General features: G+C 36.5%; 1 protein-coding gene across 1 annotated transcript in view; it reads right to left on the minus strand.

Annotated features, from left to right (window-relative positions):
• The window catches only part of LOC150075001 (protein BTG3-like), a 32351-nt gene extending 16123 nt beyond the window's left edge, over positions 1-16228 (minus strand). Inside the window, exon 1 of the mRNA XM_090389031.1 lies at positions 15918-16228. Within this exon, the coding sequence (XP_090245157.1) occupies positions 15918-16228 (311 nt within the window). The remainder of the gene's footprint in view (positions 1-15917) is intronic.
• Positions 16229-23860: the final 7632 nt, after the last annotated feature.

The following is a 23860-nucleotide window of genomic DNA, read 5'->3' on the forward strand; positions in this document are numbered from 1 at the left end:
ATTCAAAAGTCTGAAAACGGTGCATCCATTAAATCTCTAAAGAACCATTGTAACATTGGTGACCAAACCATACGAGACACTGTAAAAAATAAAGGGAAGCTATTAGATTTAAATCGACATCATAAAAAATAATGGGACGCATCATATTGGACATGCAAGTAGTATGTGTTAAAGTTTTTTCATTTTTTTTCTGTGATTAACCGTGGATAACTGAATCAGCGGATACGGGGGCACAACTGTATAAATAATGCACCTGTCATCTGCATATTAACAACTCGATTCCCAGTGGATGGATTTTCATGAAATTTTATATATATATTTTTTTTTTATGAAAACCCCAAACATGAAAGGTATCAAAACTTATAGTACTTAGTACCGTGCATGGGTTGAAGGAGAAGTATGGGGGGAGGGGGATGCTGGAAACTTTGCTCTAGAGACTTGCTTTTAAAATTATTTGTAAAGCCATTCCAAATTTCATTAAAATCAGACAAATATAAATGTTCTCTAAGTTTAGAGAATATACAGCTAAAGAATTCTATGAAGTGTCCTATAAACTTATAATCTTAGTAACTGATTGATAAGGAGATATTATATTTACTTTTCACTTCTATTAATCATAAAAATTATTCAATTAATTTAAGAAAAAAAATCGAACATGCCTAAAATATAACACACTGCATACATTAACTTCTTCTTTATCTTTGCCTTCCCATGTTTATATGGGGTCGGTATTTCCATCTTTAATTGTTTTCCTCCATTCCTTCATATCCTGAGTTTCCTCTATCCTCCATCCTCTCCTTTAAATCCTCTGCCACCTTGTCCTTCCATCTCAGCTTAGGTCTCTCCCTCTTCCCTATCACCTCCAACTTTTCACACCTCTTCCCTATCACCTCCAACTCTTCACACCTCTTCCCCACACTCTGCACTTTTTCGTTCCAATTGTCCAGCCACCTCAACCTAGATTCCTGCATTTTTTTACTCAGAGGCCCCACCTTAACCATACCTCTGATGTAGTCATTTCTTATCCTATCCTTCCTCATCACACCACACATCCATCTTAGCATCCTCATCTCCACCACTTCCATCTTCTTCTCCTGGGCCCTTGTAATTGCTCATGTCTCAGCACCGTACATCAATGCGGGTCTAACCACAGTTTTATACACTCTTCCCTTCATTCTACAATTTACTTTCTTATCACACAGTACCCCACTCATCTTTCTCCAGTTCAACCATCCACATTGCACTCTATGCCATATTTCTGCACTCAATCCTCCATCCTCTCAACGTTTGATCCCAGATACTTAAATTTCGAAACTGACGGTAGCTTTTCCTCCTGCAGTTTTATAGAACTCTCATCTTCTCCATTTAATATCATATATTCTGTCTTTGTTCTACTTATCCTCATGCCTCTCTCTCTCTCTCCCAATGCTTTCCTCCATTCCTCCAATTTCTTCTCTACCTTTCCTTGGGACGGTTCGCACAGTACGATATCATCTGCAAACAGCATACTGCATACATTAACTAACTTGTTTTAATGTGTCCCCTTGTTTGTTGTCTGAGAAAGAGTAAGGGTGCCATCAGCATTTAGTTTACTTGATCCATTTAAAGCATTAAACACTTCAATTATGTCTTCTTGCAAGTGCATAGTGTCCAGGCTGACTATCTACCTGACATCTTGTTGCTCTTCTCTGCACCTGTTACAACAATTCCAAATGCTTCCCAAACTGAGGCTTCTAGATGTATGCAGTACTTAAGATGTACAGTACTAACTAATTTCTTATATAATGGGATATACAAAGAGGATAATCACTTTTGTTCCTACTGGCAAAATTTCTGTATATCATTGACAGAACTCCATGAGCTGTTCTGCAGTGTGCAGCCTATTTGCACTCCCCAAAGAAGTTAATGCCAGATTGTACAATTACCAGTGGTGAGCTATAGTGGGCTTGCCAGAGCCCATTGTTATTTTTTTTTTGAAAATTTGTGAGCCCAAATGAAATCCTGAATGCAATTATTGAGTATCCAGAGCCAAAACTATGGTGGGGTGAGCAGGGCCCCATTCCCAGCATTTTAATGGCACAATCAATCGGTTATGTATTTTAAAATTGCTTCATTTTTGATTTAATTGGCAGTCAGACCTCTGTTTAATGAACTTCTTTACAGCAAATTTTTTTTGATTCCCCTTTATAATTACATTTAAAATAGTTTCCGCCGAACAAAGAAACTTTCCATGTAACAAATGGATTAGGAGATACAACTTTGTATGCATTGTTCTCACCTCTGGCCTTTAGGCAATTTAAGTAATTAGAAAGTGCGAATTAAGGGTGAAAGGGATTACCGTTTCACAATGTTAGTGGTGTCCGTAAAAACCACAGCGAAGTAAGATATGTTACTACTCTGTGGTAAAACCTATGCAGTCACATACTGAGACGTCGCGCTAGTCAATATGCTTTCCATAGCCAGTCAGAGGATTAAGAAGATTCTCGACATGAATTATAGCCTCTGGTCAACCTGTGTAGCGGTTCGCCTTTACTCCAACAAACGGAGGCACCTCCGTAGCCAGGTGGGAAGGAGCAGCAGTGCATAGCACACGCTTCTTGATTAGACCGGGGTTCGAGCCTGTCACCACCAAATACGGAGGATGCGGAAAGGTCAGGGAATGACCACCTCATATCCCGGAGCAATATGGCCTTAGTTGCTAATGCTCCTAAAAACCAAATAACAATAACAATAACAACAATAACAATCCAACAAATGGGCATATGTTTTTCAGAAAAGTGAGTGATCCATACCTTCCAGTAAATTTCTCCTATGTTTATATGGTCACAGTATCTGAATATCTGTGTGATTCCGACATTTTGCACTGTATTCAAAGAACTAGTGAGAGTAGCAACGTGGGGGGGGGATTGAGGCAACTAAGATATTATATAAACTTTACAAAGATGAAATATTGGCAGATTTTGAAACTTTGTCGAGCCTTTCACTGTGTAGAAAATGTTCTAAAATATAATGGCATACACACAATAATTAAAAAAAAAAAAAAAAATTATTACCAATCTCCAAAACACTAGTTTGAATTAAGGATGATTGCTAAAGAACTTGAAGTGGAAACTATAAAGATCGGGCCATGATGAGCAGCTTGTAGCTTGCAGATGGAAATTGTGGGTTGGAGAAATTATCCTGCTTTGTGCAAACATTTTTAATCAGAAGTTAAATATTCTGGATTATTAAATTGACTTTTAAACTTGGAGTTTCTTAACAATTTAGCACTAATTAGCATTAGTAGAGGCATTTGATGCAAGGAAACGCGCGTATGCAGCATCAGCCAAACAAAAAAAAAATATAATAAATAAATAAAAAATAACCACTTCCACTTCACCCCTCTGTTCGTTTGAAATACCTGTCCAGCTGAGCCTTAAACTTATTCAGGCTATCAGCCTCCACGACAAGGGATGGAAGTCTGTTCCACCAACCAACCACCCGCTGGCTAAAGGCAAATTTCCTCATGTCTATCCTACATCTGTCTTTCCTCAATTTGAATTTATGCCCTCTCAGGAATCCCATCAGCATTGAGCATGCTCAAACCATTCAAGGCTTTATACACTTCTATCAGATCACCTCGCTGGTGCCTAGTCTCCAGACACTGTAATTTGCAAAACTTAAGCCTTTCTTCGTAAGAGCACCCCTTTGTTCCATTCACTAATCTTGTTGCCCTTCTCTGTACTCGTTCCAGCATCTCTACATCCTTCTTGAAATTACTCCTCCAGACCTGTATACAGTACTCTAGGTGTGGCCTGACCACTTCCTTATACAAGGGAATAATCACCTCCTTATCTCTGCTAGAAAAATTCCTATATATCATCGACAATACACCATGAGCTACTCTTGCAGCCCGTCTGCGCTACTTAGAAAACTTCATATCTGCCTACACAACCACCCCCAGGTCCCTTTCATTCTCTACCACTGTCAGTGTAGTACCACAGAGTTGATACGTTGCTCTGGAGTTGCTGTTTCCCATATGTAGTACTTTACATTTGTCAATGTTAAACTTCATTTGCCACCTCTCAGCCCATCTGCTCAACCTTTCCAGATCCTGTTGCAGTAGCATAGTGTCAGTAGTGTCCTTGACAACCCCGCCAACCTTCGTATCGTCTGCAAACTTGGACATTAAGCTTGATATACCATCATCAATATCATTTATAAATACAGAAAACAAATAATGGACCCAATACTGAACCCTGAGGGATTCCACTAATAACATTAGTCCACGATGAGCAGTGTCCATTGATTACCACTCTCTGTCTTCTCCCCCTCAACCACCCCTTTATCCATAGCAACAATTTGCCTCCAATGCCACACTGTTCCAATTTGTGCAGCAGTCTTCCATGTGCAACAGTATCAGAAGCCTTTCTAAGATCCAAGTATATAATATCAAAGTTATTCCCTGCATCCAGTTCTTTTGTGACTGCATCATAGTATCCAATCAAATTGGTCAGGCAAGACTTCCCCTTAACAAAACCATGCTGTGTCTGAGCTATAACTGAAGTCTTGTCTAGATGATCCTGCAGTGCTTCTTTAACCAGTGCCTCCATTAATTTTCTGGGAACAGAAGTTAAACTAACAGGTCTATAATTACTTGTGTCGCCCTTTGATCCTCCTTTGTGAATTGGGGTCACATTTGCACATCTCCAGTCCATGGGTACTTCCCCTGAGTCCAAGGAAGCTCTCATAATTATGGCTAAGGGTTTGCTTACTTCCTTTGCTGCCTCCTTTAATATAAAATCGACATCCTTCAGCAGCTCTCTTAACTTTCAGAAGCTTTACAGAATCACAATGGTAAAAGCATATAAATTAATTATTCAAGCTATCATATGCTATTGCTAATTTGAAAAATTCTGAAGGAAATTATGAAGCTAAAATTGAGAACATATTGAAGTGGAAAAAATTTGAAAGAATAAAAATCGAAAGTAAAAAAAATTACATTGTGACAAGTTATTAAATGCATTGTTTTATTCTTAAAGCATAAGTTATTAATGCAACAAGGTGATTTTAAATTAAATAAAGAAAATGACAATACTATTGAAAGAAATTTTAAACATGCTACCCGAAATCGTTGAATTTAAAAGAACTTTCGTCTTGGTGGCAAGACGGTGAAAACTGAATAAGAAATTTCTTTTAAGTTTTCTGATAAAATATGAAATAAAAATTAATGATTTTAGAGATTTTGTCGAAGATAGTTTATCTTTAAAATCGAGTGAAATTACCTTTTCAATTAAGAAAGCCAGAAAATATCTTTGAAACCATTGTGATTAGCAGTGCTGAAGCTGAGTGAGCTTTCAGCGTAATGAATAATATTGTGACAATTAAACATGTTGCAGATTATGATGACCATACATCTAAATGGAAAACCATTGCTTCAGTTTGATCCGGATCGTTACGTCAAATCATTCCTCTGTAATCATCACTCAGCTATTGAGCAAAGCAGAAGATCGACAACAAATATTAATAAAGGAGTAAATTCTATATGGCAATTTTTAAGAATAAATTTTTCTTGAATATTTGTAAAATGATTTTTTTTTCATGTAATCTGTGATTTTTTTTGTGTACTTTTACTATAAAGTTTGTTTTTTATGTAATATTTGTTTTTATTTTGTGGAATGTTTTGTGATATGGGAAATATTTCATGTTATTTTTTATTCACAATATTAAAATTTTATCATGAAAAAAATGTATCCATTATATTTCCCTAATTGTTAAAAAAAAAAAAGACGAATGAAAAAGTTTTGCATGTGCTGAGCATGCACAGTAGATGGTTTATGCGAAACATCCTTCGCGTTTCTTTTGGGTATTTTGATTTGTGTATATTGATTACGAAATAAAAGAGCTTTTTTATTGTAAATATTTTATTGATCATTCACAGATTGTCATAATTTCTGAAAGACAAGATACAATAGATTTATGTTAACTAAAGTAAGAGATGTATACTTGCGATTGCAACATATCTAAATGTCTCTGTAAAACAGCGCCAACTGATGTACCGATCTTGTAGTTGAAGCGACTTACACAGCTGTTAGAGGCACCTAACAATGGAATGTAATGAAAATGCAAGACGAAAAAAGAAATTGTTGACAAATATTTGTATTGTTGCAATCATACTCACTGTAACTTCAGGAAGCATGACTGTGATGTCATATTATTCAAAAATTCTAAAATGTTAGAACTCCAGACACTGTTATATCCAGTTATCATCGTAAGGCGAGGCATGACGACCAGGTTTTTAAGTTTGTTTGTTTTTTAGATAGACCTAGGAACGTTTTACGCATTCACTTATATGCATGGTTAAGGGAGTAATAAGCCACATCTATACACCTCCCTAAATCCACCCCTGACTCAAGATATCAATCCAGTCACGAAAAATGCATCATGTGCTCTAATCACCCTACTAGTAGTGCAAGTGTGGGAAGCGGCTTTGGTGGAAGCCGCGGATGACATCACTTCCCTGACCAATCAAATTTACTCGGTAGAAAGTCAGAAAAACTGCGAGCCCATTGTTAAAATATTAACAGTTCACCACTGACAATTACCCTAGGTCTTGTTTATTCTCTACTACACTGAGTAAGTGGAATATTTGTTTGTTTGTTATTTGGTTTTTAGGAGCATTAGCAACTAAGGCCATATTGCTCCGGGAATATGCAGTGGTCATTCCCTGACCGTTCTGCATCCTCTGTATTTGGTGGTGATGGGCTCGAACCCTGATCTAATCAAGAAGCGTGTGCTACACACTGCTGCTCCTTCCCACCTGGCTATGGAGGCGCCCAAGTGGAATGTTATTCTCTGATTGCTGCTAGTTAAATATAGTACCTTGCAATCAACGTTGATTGCATTTATGAGTGTTGAACCTCAATTATCACCTTCCAGAATATATATACCTAGTTTCTCTAGGTTTTTTTGCAGTAGTTCTTGTTTTTTTTTCAGTAGTTGAATTACCCTTCCAAACTTTTCCATCATCAGCAACTTAGACATTTAACTTAATATGCTTTCATGAGTATTTTTAATAATGAAAATAGTGACTGAGCACTGAACCCTGAAGAATTCCATGAAGAGCAGTGAACATTACTAACCATTCTGTCTCCTACCACTGAACCAACCCTTATCCATAACAGTAACTTGTCATGTGCTGATAATTGTCAGGATGATGAAAACAAAGGTTGACACCAAGAAAATTTTAAAATAATGTTGAAAGATGATTTATCATCTTTCAACATTATTTTAAATTTTCTATAGTTTGGAACAAATGGTTGGTATAAAAGTAGATAGTCAATTTGTAGCATTTTCTCTGCAAAAAAGGGGGGGGGGACGGTAACATGTCACATATTGATGGCACAACAGTTTTCTGAAAAAGAAATGTGAATGTTTTAGTTTACTTTATTGGAATTACTTTTCCTATAAGTGGCCACAGTATGTTTGCAATGAATGCAGTGGGTTATCATTTCATTACAGTTTATATAGGAATATGGGTGAAGCTACTTTCCAATGATATGGTGCAGGATTGTTGATAAATTGAGTTCTTGAAAGAGGATCAGCCAGTTACTATTGCACATTTTTTGTCTCTCTCTAAAAACTACAATTACTTCTAAAATAGTTGGACTTTGCAAAACACAGTGCAATTAGTCTTTTCTCTAGTATAGTTGCAGCTATTCATTGTTTCCCTGTTGTGGGCAATGAAACACTCCATTGTTTCATTGCCTCTAAAGTAATGTTCGACCCTAAACTCAGTTTTAATACTCAGCTGGATAAACTCGCCTCACAGGCCTCGACTCTTCGTTGGACAGCAAAACAAAATCTGTTGCATGTTACGGATTATGAAATTTTTAAGAAATACATCAGTACACATTGGAAGTCTGGGCTTTACCACCCAAACAACAAAAAAGCCTCTCGTTGCATCTGAATATTGGCTTCTGAAATGGGCTAATTCGAAATTCAATCTGCCTCCACAATTGAGAACAACCGCATTAGCAAAGAATCAGGGGTTACAAATCTCTCCAAAGCTTATTGATTCCTGGAGGTTGGTCATCACGGTGCATATGGTTGTGGGACTTATCTTTTATATGGGATACATGCTGCTGAAGAATCTCTCTCTCTCTGCCTTGTGGACTACTCCTAGACTGGCCACCCAAAATTGTTTTCTCCTTTTCAGATGCTGTCCCAGGTCTACAAACTTGATGCTGATCTTCACAAATTTGCATGTGATAAAAGCTATAGAAAGCAAGTGCTTTTCATGCAACTACAACAGTTGGAATAAGACATTCTGTGCCTTTTTTTGTGTGTGTATATATATATATATATATATATATATATATATGTTTGTTTATTTTCGCTTTTGTGTCTTGGAATTGTTAACCACTGGCCTGCATGCCGTGATGGGCATGTCGCAACATTCATGCGCTGTAACCATCCTTTTCAGGTTGCAACAAAGACTCTCATTTTAAATATTATTAAAGGCATTTAGAACTGAAATATAGTACCATGCCTTGTATATTTATGACAGATATTTGAGTTCCAAACTATATTTTAAGCAAATTTTAATATGCATAATCAGTTTGAAATCTCCCAAAAGTTTAGAATGTGATTAAAACAATATTATTTAAATTTAATTCAATTAATTTATTTTATTTTTATTTAAATATTAAAATATTACAATTTAATATTAACATTATTACTTTTTAGAATATATATAGAAGGGAGGGGTGAAATGGGAGCGTTTTTTTTGGCTGATGCTGCATAACTTGCTTTCTTGCATCATATGCCTCTACTAATTCTAATATTGTTGTAGATATATTGAAGGAAGGACATTTCATGAATTATGCTAGTGAATCTATACACAAAACTGTATAGATAAACATGAATGAAACATTTATTTGGGGTTGTTACACAGAGTAATAATGTTTGTTAGAGAGAAAATAATAATTGGGGTTGGGATGAAACAGTCTAACATTTCAGGAGTTGCCTTGCTCCCTTCTGAGGTTCAGAGGAAATAAAGGAATATATAAAACATTACCTTAAGCCAGCAGTTGTTGCACTCCAAAAAGGTTGCACAGCACCAGACAGGTGTCCAAGTTTCTTTTTTATTTCTGGAAAAAGTTTTTGATTTCTTTTTCATTTCTGGAAAAAGTTTTTGATTTCTTTTTCATTTCTAGAAAAAGTTTTTGATTTCTTTTGAATTCTGCTGGAAGTATACCAATGCTTAGCCTTTTTATTAATGGACTGCATTATTATATGCAGTATTTTATTTTCTTAATGAAAAAGTTTAATTTAAAAATCTTGTGATTTAAATTTTCAATAGCACAAAACTTTTATTGGGTCTGCTCAAAAGACAAAAAATAAAATACTTTCAAGTTTTTTATGTTGTGTATTTATACAATATATAAACTTGAAAGTATTAATCCCTTCCAAAAAATCATTAAGGGCCCAAAATTTAAAACTGTGCAAGTACAGTTATTTCTGCTTATATATTATGCAAATAAATATTTAAAACACACACACACACACACACACACACAGAGTAAATCCTCAGTTTAATGGACTATAGATTTTTTTTTTTTTTCATTTCATGAAAGCACCAGAATGAATTTGAGTGTGCTAATAAAATAGAGGAAACCAAGAACTTTTGAGTTGCAAGTGACAGTCTCTTTATGGATAAGCTCCCTATCATGTTTGCATTCCCTATTTCTTTAATGCCACTTACAGCGTATCACCATGGCCATTAAGAAAACTGGTAAAAAGTGAGTTTATTTCAAATTTCCTATTTGAAATAATCCTAATTTCAAAATATGCATTGCACATATTTTTGCTTATCTGTTATTAGTAGCAGAAAATGTTGCAAGAAAACTTATACAGAATCAGCCAGAAAAAAAAAAAAAAAAACCTACTTTCCAAATTACCTGTCCCACCTCCTCCAACAGTTTTAGATCTATCCACTTCCACAACACAGATGGAAGTGTGTTCCAGAAATCAACTACACACTGACTGAAGGCAAACTTCTGCACATCGATCCTGCAACCATCCTTCCTCATGTGTGTGGAAGAATTTCTTGAGAAAGAATACTATCAACACTGAGCTTGTTCAATCCATTCAAAGTCTTAAACACTTAAATTGGGTCACATGGCAGCTGCCTAGTCTCCAGACACTGCAATTTGCAGAATTGAATTCTTTCTTGGTAAGAGCACAATTTTGTTCTCCTCACCAGTCTCTTTACCCTTCTCTACACAAATTTAAGCATATCCATGCCCTTCCTAAAATGATGCCTTCAGACCTTTATGCAGTACTCAAGATGCAGCCTAACCATTGCCTTATATAAGAGAATAATCACCTATAACTCAAGATGCAGCCTAACTATTGCCTTATATAATGGAATAATCACCTATAATCGATTATTTGATTATAGGTGATTATTCCATTATACCATTATTGGTATATCACTGACAAAATGCCATGAGCTCTTGTCCTGGCAGCCTGTCTGCATCACTCAGAGAACTTCATATCTGACTGCACAATTATCCCCCACTCCCAGGTCTTTTTTCATTTTCCACTACCCTGAGCGTAATATCACACAGTTAGTACATTAATCTGGGATTACTGCTACACATATCAGTGCTGTAGTCGTAATATTAGCAGAAGGTATACGCTGTGAATGTTATAAAAAGCAGAGTATACTGTGCATATCAGGCTTATTAATCAAATTCTCTTTGGTTGCATAGAATAAAACAAGATATTTTATTCATAATAATAACAACATAATATTCTGTATTTTGGTAATCAGCATATGAAAATCTTTGATAGTCAATTAAATTAATTTTTATAATATGTGTTTTCAAGTCTTTCAAAAACCAGTAGGTATACGCTATTCACCTAAAAAACTCGAGGATATATGGCATATACCTGCGTATACCCTCCACTACAGCGCTGACCCATATATACCTTGACTTCAACATTGACAAACTTCAGTTGCCACTTCTCAGCTCATCTACCTAAATTTTCTAGATCTTGTTGCAATAGCATACCTTGCTTACTGTCATTAATAATCCTATCTACCTTTGTATCATCTGCAAACTTAGACATTAAGCCTGATATTTCTTCATCAGTATCATTAATAAATATAGCAAACAACAATGGACCCAGCATTGAACCTTGGGGTCTATACTATAACATTATGCCAAGAAGAGCAGTATCCATTGATAACCACTCTGTCTATCCCTTTATCCATAATAGTGATTTGCCATTAATGCCACCCTGCTCCAATTTTTACAGCACTTTTATGTGCAACAGTATCAAAAGCTCCTGAAATCCAAGTATATGATATCAAAATGATTTTTTGCATCCAGTTTCTTTGTTATTAATTTGATTTGATACTAAGTTTCAATATTTGATATTGCAACGTAGTATCAAATCAAATTGGTCAGACAAGACCATCTCTTAATAAATGTATAGTATAACTGCACTCACTCCTGTTGTTGTTGTTATTTGGTTTTTAGGAGCATTAGCAACTAAGGCCATATTGCTCCGGGATATGCGGTGGTCATTCCCTGACCTTTCCGCATCCTCCGTATTTGGTGGTGACGGGCTCGAACCCCGGTCTAATCAAGAAGCGTGTACTATGCACTGCTGCTCCTTCCCACCTGGCTACGGAGGCGCCACTCACTCCTGTGTAGATGGTCTTGCATTACTTCTTTAACCAGCAACTCTATTATTTTCCCTGGAATAGAAGTTAAGCTAACAGATCTGTGATTATTCATTTTACCCATTGATCCATTTGAAAATTGGAGACAAATGTGTTCCCAATTTACAAAGTTCACAGGGACTTCCCCTAAATCCAAAGATGCTCTAATAATTATAGTTAAAAGGTTTGCTTACTATCCTTAATATAACTGGATAGATCCCATCCACCTGAGGTGCCTTTGTTTAGTTTCAACAATTTCTCTTCCACTTTCCTTTAAGTTATCACAAAATCATTTAGTTCCCTTTTAGAACTTGATAAACTTCTGACATCCCCATCACATATTAGGAATGCTAAAAGCATTCCTCATGTGTGAATGCAGAATACTTGTTCAGTTTGTCAGCAAACTGAGCAGGATCAGTTAAATCATTGAAATCAGGTGGACCAATGTGATTCATTCCTTTCCTACTAGTATTAATATAAGTAAACAAGTCATTATCTTTCTTTGCACCCTTAATCAAAGACTTCTCATAATCTGCCTTAGCTTGACTAACCTCCTTTGTGACTTGATTGCAGATTAGTTTATATCTACTGTAGGCTTCGTATCACCTGATAATTTATATTCATCCTAAGCATTTTTCTTCTCTGCAACTTCTCATTAGTTCTTCTGACATCCATTTAGCCTTGAACAATTTTCCTTTATTCATATAAAAAACCTAGTGGCTTCTGCGATTACTTTCATGAATTCTTTAGTTGGTTCCACTGTATAGAATTCACAAACTGTCTCCAGTCGCTATCTGCAAAGTTAAAATCTCCCATTATAAGATGTTCTGATTTACTGGCCCATGCTATTTCTCTGTATAGTTGTTCATTATACTCATCACGAGTGTATAAATACTTTCTATTATGTATAGGTATTTATAAAGTAGATATTCTGAACACACACACACACACATACATATATATATATATATATATATATATATATATATATATATATATATATATTGTATCATAACATGTGGGACTCACTTCAGGGATGGATTTAGGATCTAAAAAAAAAATTTTTTTTAAAGTTCATGTAAATATAGGTCTGACGTTGAGTTACAGCCATTTTTGTGTGCTAGCAATTCTTTCCACAAATAGAGTTAGCACAGCTGGCTCCATTCAACTGTTTACAAACAATGCTGAATATCTCATAGAGGGCCTTGCTATAGTTATGTAAACAAGATCCCTTAGTGTTCTTTGAGTGATTCACTTCTGACAAGGGAACTACATTTGGAGCTTGTTGTTAACAGTTTGTTACTGTGCATTTGCTATGATAATGGAGGCTTATTCAAATCGAGATATGGTAGACATGCATCTCATGCATAGATTTGCTAGATGCAATGTAGCCAAAGCAAGATGTCTGTATGCAGAAAACTTTCCTAGTTGTCATGTGTCTTTCAGAAAATACAAGAAAGCCTTGCATAAACTGGTTCATTTAGAAAAAAGTTTCAGATGGAGGTAGACTCATCAGCACCAAACTGTTGATTTGGAAGAACAGATCCTCAATCACTTTGAAGAAAATGATCACAACACCTGAAGGATAGCAACAGCAAAAAGTGTGGGTCATAATATGTCCTACATTATATTCTCCATTATGACTCATTTTATGACTCATTTAGGACCAACCACAGTCATAATATGACTGTGTGGAGAATTTTACAGGACCAACAGCTATATCCATATCTTCTTCAGAGTACATGGACTTAACTAAAGTTGACTTCCTGCCACGAGAAGCTTTTTGTACTTGGTTTCTGTAGTGTTTCTTGGTTTCAGCAGATAGGATATGCTTGGGATTAGCATATCCTATTTGCTGTATTGTTTACTGATGAAACTGGATTTACTAGGGATGGTGTGATCAATTTTCACAATGCTCATCGATGATCGGAAGAAAATCCTCATGCCATTGTTCAATAAAGACACCAGCAACAATTCTGCATGAATCTATGGGCAGGAATAATTGGCAACAATTTAATGGAGTCTATTATTCTGCCTGAGATTAACAGGAGTGTTCTACTGCAATTTTTATGAGAACATTTAAATTAGTTTTTAGAAGTTACACTCGATGTCATTCATTGCATGTAGTTTATGCACAGCAATGTTCCGCCTCATTTTAGCTGTGGCGCTAGGAAGTTTTGAATGAGCGATTCCCTAATAAATAGATAGGTTGTACAGGAGAATCTGTTGCCTGGCCTGCACAATCTGCAGACCTGAATCCACTTGATTTTTACTTTGTGGTCGTCTTAAAGCCATTGTTTATTCCACACCAACTGATAACATTGAAATGCTCTGCAAATGTGTGGAAAAAGGCTGCCAGCAAATTCAACAGACAGTTGGAACTCTTGAGTAGGTGAGGAAGTCTATGATGAGGCATTTGCAGGCACATGGTGGTCACTTTGAGCATTTCCTGTAAACGTAAGCAGATAGTTGCAGGAACACAAAAATGGCTTTAACTAAGAAACAAGGTGAAATCAGACTTATGCTTATATAAACTTTTTTTTATTGTTTTTAGGTCCAAAAACCATCTGTGAAGTGGATCCCAAATTTTATGATACACACTGTATATATGCACACACAGATATATAGTTTTTTAACTAAAAAAAAAAAAAATTTGGGAAGCACCTGTGATTTTCTGCATCAGGTGCTTTTGCTCTATGGTTACTCTGAAAAACCATAAAATTCCACTTCAGTAAAACTTAAAAATTTAAGTTTTACTGAAGTGGAATTTTAAAATGCAGAGAATTTTACAGAGCATTCATGCACGCTCTGTAAAACATAAATTTTTCCAATTTTGAAAACGTTTTATTAACCTTCAATTAGCAGTTTTTGTGGGAAGATTCTTTTCACACATACATGTCTGGTTCTTATGACTTCTGCAGAAAACTATTCCTTATGACTTCTGCAGAAAACTATTAAAAAGAAAACTATTCCTGGCATTTAATTATGTTGGGAGAGAGAGAGAGAGAGAGAGAGAGAGGTGGTTATCTCTGTTCCATAATTAACAAAAACAAATGTATTTAAATAATCCAATACTGTAATCTGTTGTTTTTGTTAATGATGAAACACAGAAACAACCATATCTCAGGACAGAAGTAACTATTCTTCAAAAATCAGTTTTATTTTATGCCTGGGTTATTGCATTAGCAAGGGCACATGATGCAAGAAAGCAAGCTTATATAGCCAAAAAAAAAAACACACACACCCTTCTCATTTCACCCATCCACTCGCTCCAAATGTTTGTCTAGTTCTGCCTTGAATCTGTTTAAGTTATCAACTTCTACAACGACAGATGGAAGTTTGTTCCAGCAATCAACCACCTGCTGGCTAAAGGCAAACTTCCGCACATCTATCGTACAACTGTCTTTCCTCAATTTGAATTTATGCCCTCTCAGGCGATTATTCTGAGCACGAGGAAGAATCCCATCAGCATTCAGCATGCTCAAACCATTCAAGGCTTTACACCTCAATCAGATCACCTCACAGGTGCCTAGTCTCCAGACACTGTAATTTGCAAAACTTAATCCTTTCTTTGTAAGAGCAACCCTTTGTTCCATTTACTAACCTTGTTGTCCTTCTCTGTACTCGTTCCAACAGTTCTACAGCCTTCTTAAAATGAGGCCACCAGACCTGTATACAGTACTCAAGGTGTGACCTGACCATTGCCTTATACAAGGGGATAATCACCTCCTTATCCATGCTAGAAAAATTCCTGTATATCATTGACAAGACACCATGAGCTACTCTTGCAGACCATCTGCACTGCTCAGAAAACTTCATATAAAATATACGTTATAAAATATACTAACATTAATTATTTGTAAATGATGATAGACAACCTCACTTTTCCACCCTTCCTTCCTACACCTTTATTTCCCAACGTAATATAATTAAATGCTAAAAATTGTAATTTTTTTTTAAGGTAATTACTTAGTTATATATGCTTTTATTTCTTCAGTCATAGAAGAAGGGAGCAAAGTAGCCCTGAAATGTTATGCCATGTCATCCCCCCCCCCCCAATTATTACATTCTGTTTTAACAACTTTAATCTCCAAATAAATTCATTCTTGATTAACTATGCCAATTTGCGTCCTCCTTTCACTCATATGGAATATATTTTAAAATTCAGAAATATGCCAGGGGTAGTGAACAAAATTGTTACCTGCAAGAGACATCCCCAGGATCAATCCACATGGTTAGTTCACAAGGAAGCTTCAGATCTTCATAGTTTATCATGCACCTCTCAGCTACTTCAGCCAAAACAGGGTCTTTTCGTTGTGTCCGGCTAATTCTGATACAGCGATATCCTTGTCCTTTATGTGGTTTATCTGGGAACCAATGCCGGTTGAACTTTGATGTTAAAAGCGAATATAAATCTTTTTTGAATTCTTCAACTTGCTTTTGTGTTATTGACTTATTCTTATTTACAAATCTAGCCAAAAATGATACAGCTACTGATATTTCTTCTTTCATTGTAAGAGCAGGTTTTTTGATTCTTTTTATAATCACTGTAATGGGTCAGTAGTCTATAAATTGAGAAAAAGTCAAATTTTATTTGATTTATTTATAATTTTATTTCATTTATTTTTATTTCTACTCTTGGCTTTAGTTATTGTTACAGAAAGTTTTACATAATTGATATAGAACTTCCAGTGGCACAAAATATATATGTAAATAGTGAAAATGTTTTAAGAACTATTGAACAGCTCATATTTTCAATACACTTTTCATGTATTCTTTTGTGTAATTTTCTATAGTAATACCAAACAAAATGTTATTGAAACTTATTGTTCTTTTTTTTTATTGGATTAAGCCAAAAGAAATATAAGGACATTGTACTTTATTAATTGTTAAGTAACATTTCTCCTTTTGCATTTTCAGGAAATACAAAAGGAGAAATGTTGTTCCAAAGGTGGTAGCTAAATTAAGGGGTAAAGGTATTCTAGAATTTAACTGTAAATGGAGGCTGATTAGCTTAGAATGTGTGTATTGATTGGGAAGAAAAAGTATAAAAGGGATGCCAGTTTGGCAGAGCAGTGCTTATGGAAATATCAGCAAGAAAAGCATATAACAAACTGAATGTCTCTGCGATAGGGAGCATGTGTGAAAGAGAGAGAGAGAAAGATATCACTATTTAGCCTGACTTCTCTGGTTGGGATGAGTTAGTTTTTATAGAAGGTTGGGGATGCTACCCCAGATATGGAAAAATTATTTTGTTGTAGAGCAGGTTTATACAAAGTTAGAAACTGCTTTGAAGAAAAAAATAGTGAAAGCATAGTATTTTTTATGCAGAAGCAGCAATATGTGTACTGTGTTTAGAAAAATTAGCACTTAGGGTTAATCTTTGTTAAGAAATGTGTTCTTGTCTAGAGTGTTGGCAAAAATGAGCAGAGGAGCACTGCATTTTTTTCTGTGAGGAATAATACAGGCTTGGGTTTTAAAAGGATTGAAATTGACTACATTCACTGCTTCCCAGTGGCAAATTAATTGGAGACAAAGAATAGGAATTGCAGTTAGTGGCAGAAGATCATTAATATACAAGAGAATAAGTGAAAGAGTGAACTCTTTGTATACTTAATTATTAGTTGGGGCATTAGAAGACATCTATCTACCATTACTCATATTGGGTAGTCAGAGAGGAAACTTGCCACATATTTACAAATAAATAAGGAAAGAGATTGTAGTACAGAGACTTCCTTAGAAGACCTCTATGCTAAACCTAATATAAAGTCTTAGAAATATCTACAGCATTTGCCTACACATTTTATCCATGGAATCTATATAAACGTGGAATCCATTATTGGCAATAATTAATCAGCTAAAAGGTTTAAAGATAGCATAAGGCAGTTTGGCTGTTAATTTCTTTATTAATTTAGAAGGAGTTGAGGTAAGGATAATAAGATGGAAATTCAACAGCAGAGATTTGTTTCCCTTAAGAACTGTCTTGGTGTGGACAAATTTCATAAGTTAAAGATAGTAATGGAACGAGTACAATAAAAATTATGAATTATTTATGGAGCAAACAAATCTGAAGAACAAGTGGAGACATTCTGTGGGAATACTGAATACTTTTTGGCATGAAGATTATTCAGGATTCATCTAATCTCTCTCATGATGACCCACAAACCCTGCTGTGGGTCTTCATGATCCATGATGGGTGTGTTAGGGTAACTAAGAGTAGGAACACATGATGTATACATGTACTTGCATGTACACTAATGGTAGGAGCATTGTAAATAAATTTGATGAATTTGATGAAATACTGATCAAGTCTTCAAATGCAGACATTGTAGGAACAGAAGAGACATGGTGTCACCCAGACATAAGTGATGCTGAATTTGAATATAGGGAGTACAATGTATATAAGGAGAGGACATGAGAGGTGCAGGGGTTATGCTATTAGCTAAGAATAATATTAAATCTAGGGGATTGCATCCAGTTGACTTGGGTGACGACTGCAATGTTGAGTCAGTTTGGTTGTGATAACTGGGAAAACAAAGTTTAGAGTGGGAGTGACTGCATAATGACTATTTTGAATATACAAAACAGCTATACAGGGAAATAGTGTGCCAGCATAATGGGGAATTTTAACTTTCCAGATGTTGACTGGAATATCTGGGTTGCACACTAGCAAGACTTTTGTGGATTTCTTGGTTGACTGTTTTCTACAGCAGCATGTTAGAGAGGTAGCAATACTCCTGATCTGATTATCAACAGTGATTCTTTGTGCATTAAGAATCTGCAGGTAAAAGACCCACTGGCTGGTAGCAATCATGTGTAATAATGTGGAGGCGAAAGTAAAGAAAGCCTGCATGAGAAGCACGCAAAAGTTCGATGAAATTTACCGGTAAAAGTACTTTGCCGTAACGGCATTTGTATTGTTGCTCACTCAGTAAACATACAGTGGGTGTTATCGGTCAGGACTAGAAATTGAATCCGATGGGAGACTGAAACCCTCCTGAAGTGGAGAGGGTAACCTGACCTTTTTTCTTTAGAATCACTGGTGGACTAGTGGATAAATTATTTATTAAGGGAAAAAAAAAAAGGCAAAGGAAGCCCACACGAGAAGCATGGCAAACTTCCAAAAGGTTTACCAGTGAAACCACGTACGAACATTTTTTACGATGCCAGAACTTCCAATATGACTCTGTTCGTGATTCAATTAGTGATTCTAAAGAAAAAAGGTCAGGTTACCTCCCTCCACTTCAGGAGGGTTTCAGTCTCCCATGGGATTCAACTTCTACTCCAGACCAATAACACCCACCGTCTGTTTACCGAGCGAGCAACAATACAAATGCTGTTATGGCAAAGTACTTTTACCGGTAAATTTCATCGAACTTTTGCGTGCTTCTCGTGCAGACTTTCTTTACCTTATGTGGAATTTAATTAAAGACATAACTACTTGTCAAGTGTAAAGTGAAAGGGTTTTGCTTTTCGCAAGGGTGACTACAGAGGTCTCAGACAGTTTTTTTTTTAAATTGTGTGTGTAGTGGTGCAACTGATGATGTTACCAGCAGCAAATTCTAAATGGGAAGTATTCTGGGAAGTAATTGAAGCTACTATGCTTTTCATACCAACAAAGAAGTACTGTTCAAGGACTAGACCTAAATGGATGTCAGAATTATTGAGACATGTGGCAAAGAAGAAAAGGATGCATATAATTTATCAGATGATACACAAGCCTATGGTAGATATATGCTCATACTAACAGTAGAAGGAAGGGGCTGACTCACATTGGGCTACTTTATGTCTATGGGTTAGACAAAGTAGATAATGGGTTAACTGTTGATGACCCTGTTCAGGTTGCAGAAAAATTTAATAGATATTTTACATCTACATTCACACATGAGGAATTCTTTAGGGAAGGGGATGCCAGAAGTTTATCAATCTAACGAGGAGCTAAATGACTTTGTGATAACTGAAAGGAAAGTGAAGGAGAAATTGTTGAGGATGGACATAAAAAGGGCACCTGGAGCAGATGGAATATATCCAATTTTATTAAGGGAGGCAGCAAAGAAAGCAAGCAAACCCTTAGGCATAATTATGAGAGCATCTTTGGATTCCAGGGAGGCCCCTATGGAATGGAGATGTGCAAATATATCCCCAATTCATAATGGGGGATCAAAAGGCGGCATGGGTAATTGCAGACCTGTTAGCTTAAAATCTGTTCCAGGGAAAATAATGACATCATTGATTAAAAAAGTAATGCAGGACCATTTGGACAGGCATGGAATTATACTGCAATCACAGCACAGATTTGTCAAGGGGCAGTCTTGTCTAACCAATCTGATTGGTTGCTATGATGCAGTGATCAAGGAGCTGGATGCAAAAAATAATTTTGACATCATATACTTGGGTTTAAGGAAAGCTTTTGATACTGTTGCACATAAAAGACTGCTGTACAAACTGGAGCAATGTGGCATTAAGGTCAATTTACTGCTTTGGATAAAGGGAGGGGTAGATGGAAGGAGACAGTAGTTATCAATGGGCACTGCTTTTCTTGGACTAATTTTACTAGTAGAGTTCCCCAGGGTTCAGTACTGGGTCCATTGTTGTTTTCAATATTTATCAATGAAATTGATAACATTATATCAAGCTTAATGTCTAAGTTTGCAGATGATACCAAGGCTGGCAGGGTGGCTAATGACAGTCATCAGGGTTGAGCCACTGCCACAAGATCTAGGAAAATTGGGTCAATGGGCTGAGGCAGTTGAAATTTAACATTGATAAATGAAAGGTACTGCACATGGGTACCAGTAACCCCAGAGTAACTTTTCAACTGAGTGATACTACACTCAGGGTAGTGGAGAATGAAAAAGACCTAGGGTAATTGTACAGTCACACACGAAATTCTCTGAGTAGTGCAGACATGCAACTAGGACAGCTCATGGGGCTTTGGCAATATTATACAGAAACTTTGCTAGCAGGGATAAAGAAGTGATTATCCCTTTGTATAAGGCCATGGTTAGGCTGCATCTTGAGTACTGTATACAGGTGTGGAGGCTTCACTTTAGGAAGGATGTAGATCTGCTGAAATAGGTACAGAGAAGGGCAACCAGGTTGGTGAAGGGAACAAAAGGGTCTTCTTACCTAGAAAGGCTTCAGTTCTGCAAATTGCAGTGTATTGAGACTAGGCACCTGTGGTGAGATCTGACTGAGGTGTTAAAGCCTTGAATGGATTGAGTAAACTGAATGTTAATGTTATTCTTCTGCTTGCTGAGACTACACACCTGAGGGAGCATCAGGGCTGGCACTAAGGGTGTGCAAGTGAGGCACTTACCATAAATTTTAATTATGGTAAATGAATGAATAAAATGAATATTTAAAATATTCATTTTAAATATACCATAGGCGGCTGTTAAAATAGGCACTGCTAGATGTGCTACTGCATGTTAAATACAATATGAATTAGTACCATTACAAGGTTTTGCCTCGGGTGCCACAAATGCTATGCCAGGCCTGGGGACATAATTCTGTTTCTGATGATACTTGTCTATGTAACAGTGTCCAAAGAATTACTGTGAAGTGCAGCATCCTTCCTATGCATTTTGAACCAATAATTACTGTAAAACAAGTTTGTATATGAGTGTGATACAAAGAACACGAATACTTTGCTTAAATAGTAATTATTGAGAAAAAACATCTCACTGTGTTGGTTGTTTAAGAATATTTAATACTGGAGCCCTTAGTATCCAATGATAATTGGTTCCATAAAAGTGTGATGGATAAGGTGCACAAACTTGCATGTTATAATCACATCTGGTTACAGAAAAGTCAAACTTGAGCAATCAATTCATTTTCTGGATAATTAAATGCCACAAAAACTAGTTTAATGATAAATCTATTCATTTAAACATACAATATACAAATCAGTTTACTCCTTGAATGGTGAATTTATCTCAATCTAGTTAGTTCAAGAAGTGGGGGCTATAGAATGTATCCTTTTTCTTGCAAACTGAATTTAGATTTGATTGCATCTAAGGGTGTGCAGCCAATTTATTAACAAGGAGTTTGTTCATGTAGGATTTTAGCTAAGAGTCATCCCTGATTAAAACTTAAAATTTATCAGACTATTTTTGAAGGCTCAGGTAATTCCTAAAAATTTAACAAGGGGCTTGAATTCCCCCCCAAAGTTGTTTCCACAGTTGATATTAGCATTAGCATTAGTAGAGGCATTTGATGCAAGAAAGCAAGCTTATGCAGCATCAGCCAAAAAAAAAAAAAAAAAAAAGTAACATAAATAAATAAAAATAACCACTTCCACTTCACCCCTCTGTTCGTTCGAAATACCTGTCCAGCTGAGCCTTAAACTTATTTAGGCTATCAACTTCCACGACAAGGGATGGAAGTCTGTTCCACCTACCAACCACCCGCTGGCTAAAGGCAAATTTCCGCACATCTATCCTACATCTGTCTTTCCTCAATTTGAATTTATGCCCTCTCAGGTGATTATTCTGAGCAAGAGGAAGAATCCCATCAGCATTGAGCATGCTCAAACCATTCAAGGCTTTGTACACCTCTATCAGATCACCTCGCTGGTGCCTAGTTTCCAGACACTGTAATTCGCAAAACTTAAGCCTTTCTTTGTAAGAGCACCCCTTTGTCCCATTCACCAATCTAGTTGCCCTTCTCTGTACTCGTTCCAGCAGCTCTACATCCTTCTTGAAATGAGGCCTCCAGGCCTGTATACAGTACTCTAGGTGTGGCCTGACCATTGCCTTATACAAGGGAATAATCACCTCCTTATCCCTGCTAGAAAAATTCCTATATATCATTGACAATACACCATGCGCCACTCTTGCAGCCCGTCTGCACTGCTCAGAGAACTTCATATCTGCCTGCACAACCACCCCCAGGTCCCTTTCACTCTCTACCACTGTCAGTGTAGTACCACACAGTTGATACGTTGCTCTGGGGTTGCTGTTTCCCATATGTAGTACTTTACATTTGTCAATGTTAAACTTCATTTGCCACCTCGAAGCCCATCTGCTCAACCTTTCCAAATCCTGTTGCAGCAGCAGCATAGTGTCAGTAGTGTCCTTGACAACCCTGCCAACCTTCGTATCGTCTGCAAACTTGGACATTAAGCCTGATATACCATCATCAATATCATTTATAAATACAGAAAACAATAAAGGACCCAACACTGAACCCTGAGGGACTCCACTAATAACATTAGTCCACGATGAGCAGTGTCCATTGATTACCACTCTCTGTCTTCTCCCCCTCAACCACCCCTTTATCCATAGCAGCAATTTGCCTCCAATGCCACACTGCTCCAATTTGTGCAGCAGTCTTCCATGTGCAACAGTATCAAAAGCCTTTCTAAGATCCAAGTATATAATATCAAAGTTATTCCCTGCATCCAGTTCTTTTGTGACTGCATCATAGTATCCAATCAAATTGGTCAGGCAAGACTTACCCTTAACAAAACCATGCTGTGTCCTAGCTATAACTGAAGTCTTGTCTAGATGATCCTGCAGTGCTTCTTTAACCAGTGCCTCCATTAATTTTCCGGGAACAGAAGTTAAACTCACAGGTCTATAATTACTTGTGTCAGCCTTTGATCCCCCTTTGTGAATTGGGGTCACATTTGCACAACTCCAGTCCATGGGTACCTCCCCTGAGTCCAGAATGCACAATACATTTTTTGTGGGTGAAATGCAAAGTACATATGCCAGATGACAATCTTTAGCTGTAACTGGACTAAACCAATTTATATTTGAGAGGTGGGGAAGAGCCAGAGAATGGGTGACAATGTATCCTAAACCAAATTTGGTAACCTGCAGAAAGTTCTCTATACTTTAATTCTGTGAATACCAAAATACCTCTACCTGAACATTTGTAGCTCTCTCCTTTTATATCAAATCTATTTGAGGGAATGAACTTGCCCACTTTACAACACATTTAGAATGGTGCTACTTGTGAATGGTCTGTAGTGAAGGTGACCAACCATCCTAAATTTGGTTGGCAGTCCACATTTGCAGTACACATTCTGCATTATAAAACAATCCAATGGTAATGGGTTCCATAATTTTGTTTCACTTTTTTGTAAATTTCTGATTTATATCCTTTTAATTTTTATATCTTCATAATACTGCCAAC

This window comes from Mastigoproctus giganteus, chromosome 14, assembly GCF_048544385.1.
Source record: "Mastigoproctus giganteus isolate SK-2022 chromosome 14, ASM4854438v1, whole genome shotgun sequence".
Classification (NCBI taxonomy): Eukaryota; Metazoa; Arthropoda; class Arachnida; order Uropygi; family Thelyphonidae; genus Mastigoproctus; species Mastigoproctus giganteus.